This window comes from Dioscorea cayenensis, chromosome 19 (genome assembly GCF_009730915.1).
Source record: "Dioscorea cayenensis subsp. rotundata cultivar TDr96_F1 chromosome 19, TDr96_F1_v2_PseudoChromosome.rev07_lg8_w22 25.fasta, whole genome shotgun sequence".
NCBI lineage: Eukaryota > Viridiplantae > Streptophyta > Magnoliopsida > Dioscoreales > Dioscoreaceae > Dioscorea > Dioscorea cayenensis.
The window spans coordinates 8,641,273-8,652,284 of NC_052489.1; the positions used below are offsets into that span (position 1 = coordinate 8,641,273).

At 29.6% G+C, this 11,012-nt stretch overlaps 1 protein-coding gene across 1 annotated transcript; it reads right to left on the minus strand.

Annotated features, from left to right (window-relative positions):
- Window positions 1-2,670: 2,670 nt before the first annotated feature.
- Window positions 2,671-10,694, minus strand: LOC120283604 (E3 ubiquitin-protein ligase RGLG4-like). The gene is made up of 11 exons (XM_039290309.1): window positions 10,315-10,694; window positions 8,575-8,659; window positions 7,427-7,567; window positions 7,204-7,317; window positions 6,517-6,614; window positions 6,350-6,429; window positions 5,605-5,710; window positions 3,820-3,947; window positions 3,125-3,248; window positions 2,973-3,029; window positions 2,671-2,900 (listed from the first exon to the last, which is right to left on the minus strand). Exons 1-11 carry the CDS (start codon window positions 10,564-10,566, stop codon window positions 2,814-2,816), a joined length of 1,272 nt encoding a protein of 423 aa, XP_039146243.1. The 5' UTR covers window positions 10,567-10,694; the 3' UTR covers window positions 2,671-2,813.
- Between the last annotated feature and the right edge of the window lie 318 nt (window positions 10,695-11,012).

The following is an 11,012-nucleotide window of genomic DNA, read 5'->3' on the forward strand; positions in this document are numbered from 1 at the left end:
GAGATAGTAGAGTGTCCCTTTACCCTTCGATTAGTACATCCTATCTCCATATTATCTAGGCTTTATGAAACCATATTTGGTGTAATGCATGAGATTGTGAGATATCTCCATTGGGACTTTATGTAACCATATTTGGTGTAAGGCATGAGATTGAGAGATATCTCCACTGGAACCTTGTAGGGTGTTAGGAATCTTTCATCTAGAAGTAGGTTAGGTCTTTCCATAGGAATTGGTTGTACTCTTAGGAATCGCTAGAGTCTATTGTGGTCATATGTGGTGTGAGGTGTGAGATTGATCAATTTCTCTACTGGGACCTTGCAGGGGACTAGAATTGGTGGCCTGGAGGTAGGGACCGATTATTCTTTGATTACCTCGACTCAATTAACTCGGTTTAGAAACATATGGTAAATTGTGCGCTGTTAAATCCTAGGGGAGCATTACCCGGGTACCTCATCTTTATTGATTGAGACTTCCCTTATTTTTACTCTTCCTTGCTTACTTGAGATATTCATATTCTTGAGATTGAGTTCATTTCACCAAAATCTTGACTCCAACTAAATAATTGAGAAGTAGTTACCACGAATACTTATGTTCCCTGTGGATTCAACTACCCGACTCATTTGGTACTTTATTACTTCGACACTCTTGCACTTACTGTACACGCACGCAAAAGGTGTATTAGAAATGTAACACAGTAATAATCATATGAAAAATTAACTAGAACATGTTTGAAAGAAATTAAATACAGAACAAATGCACTCATAAAAGTTATTAAAAGATTGAGAAAAAGAAAAGAAAAGAGGCTAACTTGATAAGGGAGTAAACAATCCAAGTAACATGTGCAAGAAACAATCAAGTATAACCCCAATGTTCCAAATTATGAGCAACAACCCAGCAATTGGTCCAACCACAACAGCTGTAAAGAAAAACAAAAACCACAATCAACACATAAGAAATAGGATCATACCAGTACAAATGACCATGATTTATAGATTCAAAACAAAGGAAGTCCCAGTTTAAACATTTGCAGATATAGCATTGCCAATCTTGCAATATCTCAAAGCACATCATCAGACAACGAAATCAAGCTCGTTAAATACGAAATCAAGGTCTCCAGCATCAAAGATACAAAAATGAAAAATAAAAATATGAACAAATGAATGAAAACTGAGATTCCAGCACAAGCTCATATAGAGATCAGATTCCAACACAAGCTCATACATAGATCAAATCAATAAAAAAAACATACTAGATCGGTGGAATGCTGACATTAAGAAACGAAATGGAAGAGGAAAATGGAGGGATTTTATGGTTCAAAATAGGAGAATGGGATTAATCCATAAATAACTCTCTAGAAGTAAGAAACCGTAGTGATGGGGGTGCCTGGTTTGTCACTCTCGGAGGTAGGGGTGAGCAAAAAAATTTCTGATCCCATGATCCGATCTGGAATCTAAATTTTTAACCCGAATTTTTTGGGTAACCGATCCGAAAAAATGGGTCGGGCACCCTATCCGAATTTTTTAGATGAAAACCGAGTCAGATCCGGGTCGGGAGAAATTAAAAATCAAGTAACCGAATCCGATCCGGTTTTACTTTTTAAGTACATTCTTATATATAGATACATAATAATTTTAAATTTTATATGATCTAAAAAAAGTAAAAATAATCCAAATCCCTCATATTTAAACGCTTTTTAAGAGTTATATATATATATATATATATATAATATATATATATATATAATATATATATATATATATATATATCCAAATGCCTACTCTAATAACTTAAAAACTTATATACTTATATAATTATATATATATATATTAATAAATTTAAATTCTACATAGATTAAAAGTAAAAAAAAAAATTCCAAATCCCGGCTCCCAGGCCCCAACGGCCATCATCCTGCCTCTTCTCTCTAGTCTCCATCCAAATCTCTTCTCTCTCTAGAAAACAATGATCATTATTAATGAGACAATTGATGCTTTCGAAGATTTTTTTTTTAATGACTAAGATTGATAAAACTCTTTATTATTTTTGTTATGACTTTTGTTGTGTGAGGAATAATATAAGAGTTTAATGCTTTTTATAAGTTATAAGTTTTTCATATTTGCTTTTTTATGTAATGTTGTTATATAAAGCAAATCTATAGAATAGATAAAATTTAAATTCGGATCCGGATATCCGAGATCTGATCCGATTTAAACCCATTATCCGATTCTTGGTACCCGATTTAAACCGGGTTGGATACAGGTTAAGGTTTTGCCGATCTGAAAAACCAAGTACCTGATCTGGTTTGCTCACCCTTACTTGGAGAACGGATGGGTTGAGATGGAAGTGGAAGTGAATTGTTTGAATGCCTTGTCAATGGTGAATAAGGGAATGGAGATGGATCAAAGAGGAGAAGGGAGAAAGAGTGTGTGAGTGAGTGGTGGAGAGAGAAAAAAAGAGTGTGTGTAAGTGAGTGATTTATTTATTTATTTATTTTATTTAAAAGTAGAGGGGTTTTGTTAAATTGGCTGCACAGATTAGTATATAAAAAATTATAAGATTATTGAGATGGTTTTTTAAAAACCCCTTTATATATGGGTTACTAAAAATTTAAAATGGTGTAGTGGATGTTATGATACATGTGTCAGAATGTAGCGAATATAGTGAATATGTATATATTGAATCAAAATAAAAATTATTTAAACACATCTATTGTATTATTTTCCTTTACAACAGAAATGAATGGTTACATGACACATCACTTGAAATGTAGATTAAAATATCTCCAATCCCAAAGTTTATAAATACATGGGCTAAAATTATCCAGAGTATAATCTAATACGTGACCTAATAGTTGCACGACAAATATGACATATAGTTAAGTTTTCTGCGCATTCTCTGCAGCACTGCAATCAAACACAAGCATTATTATTGTATATTAATTAAAACTTTCATTAAAATCAATGGTTACAGCTTACCATATGGCCACACCCAAAAGCCATGTCTTTATCATTTGTGAGGCAAATGGGGCAAGTCTAGAATATGAAAAAAGAAACGTTAGATTAAAATTCTTTTGGCAAAAATAAGAAAAACAACTGAAAAGATTAAAAAAAAGTGAAATTATTAATACCTTGTTTTGATCTCCTATACTTGATTGTGAAAGATCATTTGTTTGAGTCAATGAATGCTGCCTTTGGGTGAAAGGAATGGGAGGGGGACGAGGATTTACACGTTTGGCCTTGCCGGTTACATGCCTTTCATTTTTATAAGAACATCAATAATAAAATATATAATACCAAGCATATGAGAAAATATAAATAATTCTATTCTTCTCAATTAGGTTTATCATCATTGTCAATAATATTATAATGTTGATGATTATTAGAAAGTTACAAAGTATATTTGGTAAACCTAGTTTACAAATATAACATTGTTTTAAAATTATAGGATTAAAGTCATTTTGGTCCAATACTCTATTGTGTTATTTATTTATATCCTGAAACTTAAGAATTTTAACTTGGCCTTTTAATCTTCAAATTTTATTTATTTTCATCAATATTTTCCAATTCTTCTTTATTGTTATTTTCGCACTTGTAACTAATGTAAAAAAAAAAAAAAATGTTATTTTTATTTTTATTTTTTTTAATGTGATGATATGGTATAAGCTGCCACATGCTACATTTGGCCAAAAAATGTTATACATGTATTTTGTAAAAAACAAAATTCATTGCTAATGTGGCACCCTTTCTATTTTATAAATAAAATTTAAAAACGTTATTTGGCATGTAAAAAAAAAATACATAAAAGAAAGAATAATAAACATACCCAAGAATGTCAAGTTCCATGCTTGCTTTATATTGGAAAGGAACCTCCATGAGAGCTGCAAGAGCAAAAGATGCTTCTTTCTCCTCAGGACTTGAGTTACTTTCCATAATAGAAGTGAAGTTCACAAACTGCATTGAAATCAATGCGGAAAAATGAATAAATAACATCAGACAATTTTTGAAATTCAGAATTTGGTTTGTGTTTTACTTAGGAAGCAAATTTCTGGATCTTATAGGGTAGTGCTGCAAATGTCCACCTATCACGTGGTTCAAATGTGTTTTTCTTTTTAACAAAGTGCGAAAAACATATCAACATTTGTTTAGATGTGGAGTTAATATCTTAATATATCGGTGTTTTCATCCTACATAAGCTAAGGTTAAAACTCATCTCATCCATAAAAACATGAAAACCCTAAATCTTGTATGGTAGTAGTGCAAGTGTACATCTACCACTTGGTTCCAATGGGTATTGTTACCTTTTTTTTCTTTTTCTTAACAAAGTGGGGAAAGCACATCAACATCGTGCTTAGATGTGGAGTTAATACATCAGTAGATCAGTGTCCTCACTCCTCATCCTACATGAGTTGCGGTTAAAACTCATCTCTATGGCAAGAATATGAATACCTTACGTAGAGAACTCAGTGCAATAAACCAAGAAATGATAGCAAGCAATGTTACACTTAGTATATATTAACACGTGATTAAAAGCCTAAATATTATTCACCACCATCTCATCTCAAAATTTTGTGGACTATTTTTTCTTTTTATATATATAATCATACTTTAATACTTCAATGTCATTAATTTGAACGTAGAAATACCGCTACAAGAGCTACGTACAATTGAAGAAGATTATGGTGATAATTTAATTACAATCTAACTAAATTGTTATTGGGTTGTTACTCTATGGCAAGAATATGAATACCCTACTCAGAGAACTCAATGCCAATAAACTAAGAAATAATAGCGAGCATTGTTACATTTAGTATATATTAACACGTGATTTAAAGCCTAAATATTATTCACCTCCATCTCATCTCAAAATTTTGTAGTCAATTTTTTTTTTATATATATAAGCATACTTTAATACGTCAATGTCATTAATTTGAACGTAGAAGTACTGCTATAAGAGCTACATACAATTGAAGAAGATTATGGTGATAATTTAATTACAATTTAACTAAATTCTTATTGGGCTGTTACTCAATCGTGAGGTGCCTTTTGTAAAAATGCAAGAAAATAATTAAGAGGCATAAGGTGGCTACCAAGGTAACGTTCTAAACTAGACATTCTAATTCCAAAAAAAAAAAAACTAGACATTCACAACAGTGTAAACAATGATTAGCTCTTAATGTTGATGATTTCTTCATTAATTATTTTGCAAAACTTTTAGTCAATTGAAGATGCCAAACTCGTTTCACAAGATCAACCGACGTAAAAGGCACATGTGAATTGATATAAAATTAAGAATGACAAATGGTATTTTATACTACGTCAATTATTGTTAGTCTCATGATACTAATATTTAATAATGTGCTAGTATATTATGTCATATTAGATGTTATTATATTCTTGGTTATTTTATTTACTAATCTCTTTCATAAAAGGATTTTTTTTTTCCAAAGTTATAATCAAATTCATTTTCTATTTACTTTGCTTGGACTTCACAACCAATTTAGGTTACATGATGGGAACAAAAATGACAACATAATTCAAGGTAGATTGCTCTAAATAAATCCCATTCATCTCTAATAAGGATATATAATTTGAAACTACATTTTAGCACCTGAAAGTTGTCAAAGTCTCTGGAAGGAATTCTATCATCAAATTTCTTCATGTCTTCCCAAGGTCCATCACCAACTCCCACAAGAACAATTGACAGGGGATAAGAACTACATCAAAACATTATAGAACAGTAGTTTCAAGGCCAATCAAGATGCTACTATTATAATAAATGAATTGGTTAGCGCTTGAGATAATTCTTAAACAAAATATTATGAGATGGTATGTTATATAATCAATGAATTTGTTTTGAAAAGATACTATATATGTTAAAATTTATGTTGTGTTCAAAAGAATATAACTTTACTAAGAAACTATGTTAAAACTGAGAATATTTTATTTGGTAAAATGCATTTACATTTATGCGTTATAAAAAAATTAATGTGATATTTCAAATGCATTTTGAAGCTGTATTATTTAATGATTGTTTAACAAAATTCATATGTATATATTGTACTCAGGCATGTGAATTATATTGGACATGTCCACAGAAAAAGAGGCGTACGTACGTAACCTCAAACTCATAATCTTTGGTATATATGACTAAGGTGGTCTATGTTTTGTGCTCCATTTTATAAAAAAAAAATTTTAACAAACAAAATAAATAAATATATGAAATATTCATGGAAAGGAATCTTCTTAAAATTATAAGCTAGCAGTTATAATTAGGATGATATTAACTAAGATTTCTTCTTGCGATGTAAACAATTGCAAATTTCTCTCTTTGTAGTACAAAAACAGATACATACCTTGCCATGACAATCGAGCCAATTGTTTTCCTCTCTTGTGTACTGAGATCTCCCATCTCTGTGTCAACACTTCTAGTGACCTTAAAAATTTATGAATCTCATAAAACTTTTTTGAAGAAAAAATCATGTGAAAATAATCAGACAGAAATTTTGCAGAAATTTTTTACCTGACCATCTGCAATGATAACCAATATATGATATTGTCCTCCACTTTTCTCAACAATGTCAACTGCTGCCTCAATTATGGGTGCAAATGAAGTAGGACCTTCCACCAAATCAAGTAATTATCAATAAGTTAAAACTTTCATAACCTGAGATCATTAAAAGATCAATATGTAACAACTAACAAGTGAGGTAGAAAAGCTAAGTTTTAATTGAATAATCATATTTATATTGATATTTATTTATTTATTTTATTTATCATCTATGAAGAGTTCTATAAAATAATCTTGAGAAATTGTTATAGAATTAGAAGTTAAAACATTGAAGCCCTTTGTAAAAAAAATAATTTATTTAAAAAAATTAAAACACCTCAAACTTTCATTCATGCGGAATTAAATATTTGTATAAACAACTCAATGATCAACGTTAGATATCTTACGCAATCAGATATTGAGTTGAAAATAAATAAAATTGGCTATGTAAATAACACAATATTTTCTTGTTAAAAAACTTAAATATTTTAGGGGCCAGTACGCATTGAAAACATAGAAATATTGTATCTAATAAACCCCATATTGGTCTATTGAACATATACATACATATATATATATATACAATTGGTAAAAATCTCATTTTATGTAAACAGGAACAAAACCGAAACATGCAAATATATATTGAAGAAATTAACCTACCTGATAAGCGCAAATTAGGTACAATTCTTCTGTAGCAATTCAAGACTTCTTCAAATCCATGACAAGGTGATTGATCGTGGTGAAAACTGAATACCTCTTCATCATGAGTTGTTGCTATTTTCACCAATTAAAGAGTAAAAAATTAACAAAAGAAAGAAAAGAAGAAGGAAGAAAAAGAAGAAGATGACCTAGAAGATGAAGGAGAAAAGTCCAATATATATACCATCTCCAAATCCAAAGCAAGGAATCAAATTGTCTTCATCAAAAGGTGCCAAAGCTTTTCCAATTATGGTAATGGCCTGTTCATAAGGATTGAGCTCTTCACTGATTGCATGCAGGCTTCTACCATGGAAGGACCGTCTACCTTTAAATTGGTTCCAGAAAAATAAATATAAAATTTATTTTTGTTGTATATCAACGTAGATATCTTTAATTTTTTTTAATTTTTACAATATTATTCCCTCATTCACATATCCAGGTTTTTTACATTTACGCTAAGAAAATAGGTTAAAATTAATTAATAGTCTTAAATTTATAAAAAAAAATTATATAATTTTTCAAAATTATCCTTACTAAATTTTTTTTTTTGAAAGAACATAATGCGCTTGTTTTTATGGCGCATGAGTGTGGGGAGTGATATTAGTTATAAGTTAATCCTTCAATAAAGATTCAAACCCTCGGCACTCCATACCCCACATAATAGACTTATTTTTAGTGTCGCTAACAACTTGAACCAAGTAGTTTTTATTGCTAATTAAAATTTTATTAATTTCACTATATTTTAATTATATATTTTATTTACTCTATTTTTATTTATATTTTTAAGAAAATATTGGAAATTAGTAGAAATAAATAGAGATAAAAGACAAATTTAAAATTATATAATATTTCATAATTTTTGTAAATGGACATAAAAAAAATAGAACCGGAGGAATATACTTTACTATTAAAATTCAAAAAAGTTTTTGTAATTTTATGTTTTTAAATTATTTTAGATATTAAATGACACTGATTTAACTTTTAAAATTTATTCACATTTTTTTTTTCTCACCATTCAATAAGATAGTTGTAGTGTTATTAACTCACATATGCAAAAGGTAAATAGTTTGACTCTTTTCCATAGCATGGTTGAAGGTTTAAAGTGTGTCGGGTGCCTTGTCTATATTATTTATTATTATTATTATTGTTATTATTATTATTATTATTATTTTGAGAATTTTGATACATTTGTTTTTTTTATTGTTATTTTGACGACTATCTTTTAGTTTTCAAAAATATTATTAGTAATTATTTTATTTTGGAGGTATAACTATAGATAGTTCCTATAAACATAAATTATGAAAGGTTTTATTTTTATGTAAGCTTGCTAACCTGTCCATTCGTTGCTCTTGGTGAAATCAATTCCAAGCAATAGATTTGACGATTCTAGGCCAGATTGTCTCAACGCATTTGTTACCTGCCAAAGGTATTAAATCAGTGAGTTCTAAGATAGAAGTTGCAGATGATTTTTTTTTCTTTTCTTTCCTTTTCTTTTCTTACTTCAATTTTCTAAGGTTTTGCTCAATAGAGTAGACAAAAAAATAATAATAAATTCAAAAATAAAAAATAAATAAAACACTATAATAAATTGTAACTCCAATAATATATTCGTGGCAACCTTCACAAATCTTTTGTCACCATTTCATTCAGTAGCTTTATTGTTTGAAACCGCTAAAGAATTTGATTTGATTTTCTAATATATATTTGAAATAGGATAATAAAAAGTATTGATGTTAAAAGTAGCTTAGCCACACTGTTATTATAAAAATAAATGAATTAATTAATTTAAATAAAAAATAAATTAAAGTAAAATGAAGTTACCGATTCACACATGTAACAAGTTAAGGTCTTCTATTCATGTATACCATTGAAAAGTTTGTATTTAGGAATCAGTTGTTCATCATTATTTCTTGTCCATCAAATAATATTAATTTATGTTTACTTGTGGAAAAAAATTCTTTACTTCAGTATTTTTTTATATTTATTACACTTTCTGTTAATTGACAAATGTGAAGTCATGATACATAAGAAACCGAAAGAAAAATGATTTTACTAAAAATAATACACTTTTTTTTTTATAAATTTTACTAATTGTATGTTAAAATATTTAACTTGCATTAAGGGATGTGCATGGAAGTGAATGCTCTGTGCCTTGGAAGATATGCTAATAATTACAAAAAATTTTTTATGGCAAATAGATAATTAGTGATACCCCAAAATTATGGAAACCAAAAAATATTTTAAAATCAATGGTGGCAATTTTATGGGGATATTATTGTTGGTTTTAACCTCACCTATAAGAACATTTCTATTTTTGCATTTAAACTAGCTATATTTATTAATTTTGGTTACACTAATATGTATTTTTCATAATATGATCTGTAAGACCTCCTCTCACTGGTGGCTTTGACAAAAGGGTTAAAACTATTAATAGCCCCAAAAATTTATTGTCATTATTGACCCTCATAAAATATATAAAAATTTATCTAGTCATTGAATTATAGCAAAGTAATCGTTTTATCCTCAAACATTGGAAAATTATTAATTTTGACTATTTCGTCCAATATTATTATTGTTGTGACAAAAAAAATAGTACATTTCTATCAGTGTGCTAAAATGCTCAAAGTTATACGGTCCAAAGATTAAATGAATACTTTTATACTTTAAAGATAAAAATGAGTAATAAATCAAACTATAAGGTCCATCAACTGGTAGCAATGGCAAAATGATGAGTTTGTAGAATAAAATACCATTCCATATCTAATCTTCGAATCTCCATTCTGTCCCACATTTGTCTTGATTCCCCCATAATATTTTTATTTTATTATTAATCCAAGAAAGAAATATAAAAAATATTAATAATTATAATTATTAAATATATATTTTGCAGTATATATCCCCATATATTTATAGGTACCATCGGCATATGAGGAGAGCTAATATTTCATTTCTCCTATTAACAAATTAATTATACGGGACTTCCTCCCCCAACCAAGTTTAGGAAAATCTAATTTTTTTGGTTTTTTTATATCAAAGGGGAAAAAAAGAAAGAAACAATATTTAGGAACCAACCTGGTGAAGAGAAGTGAAATGGTCAGGGACGTAGGGATATTTCTTTGTAATTTGTGGCTTCCGGAATCTCTTGTTCTCATGCCCAAGCGAGGCCTGATGAACAAAACTCCTCCCCGGCAAATCCTCCGCCATATCCAAGCTACGCCGTTCTGGCCGCCGGTTACGTCGCTGCCTCCCACTCTGCATTTGTCTGTCTTCTCGTCGCAACGGATGAACGAAGGCCTCCTTCACATAGCTCATCACGCCACCCATGCCTTTTTCTCTTTCTTTCTCTTTATCTGATTTCAATATGAACACTAGCTCTAGAATTAATAAAGTTCATTAAGAAAAGAAAAGTTTGTCCTTTGGCACCAATGAAAAAGAAACACACGAATATAATGGTGAGCCATGAAAGAACAAGAAAGAAAAAGCTCCATAAAAAAAAGAGATGCTTGCCGGAAGCTTCTCTGAGTTTTCTCTCTTGCCTCATTGTTGATGCAATGCATACGGCACACTAGGATTGGTCTGCAAGGAGGGAATCCTTTCTGTTGGTGAGTGTAATTACTATCATGTACATGAAAAATCTAAGTTTGTAAGTTATAAATATATGAAAGATGGTGACTTTTAAGTGATATTTCAGTAATTATACCATTCTATTTTTGAGTATTTGCCTCACTAACTGATTAACTGTCAGAGTGTTTTCTCTACAACAATCTCTT

Bases quoted from the DNA above. Each gene is read 5' to 3' on its own strand.
- LOC120283604 (XM_039290309.1), bottom strand. From the start codon at position 10,566: ATGGGTGGCGTGATGAGCTATGTGAAGGAGGCCTTCGTTCATCCGTTG. The intron at 5,711-6,349 runs GTATGTATCTGT...GTTTTGATGTAG, and splicing joins GGCTCGATTGTCATGGCAAG to TTCTTATCCCCTGTCAATTG. The intron at 2,901-2,972 runs GTAAGCTGTAAC...GTTTGATTGCAG, and splicing joins CTTTTGGGTGTGGCCATATG to TGCTGCAGAGAATGCGCAGA.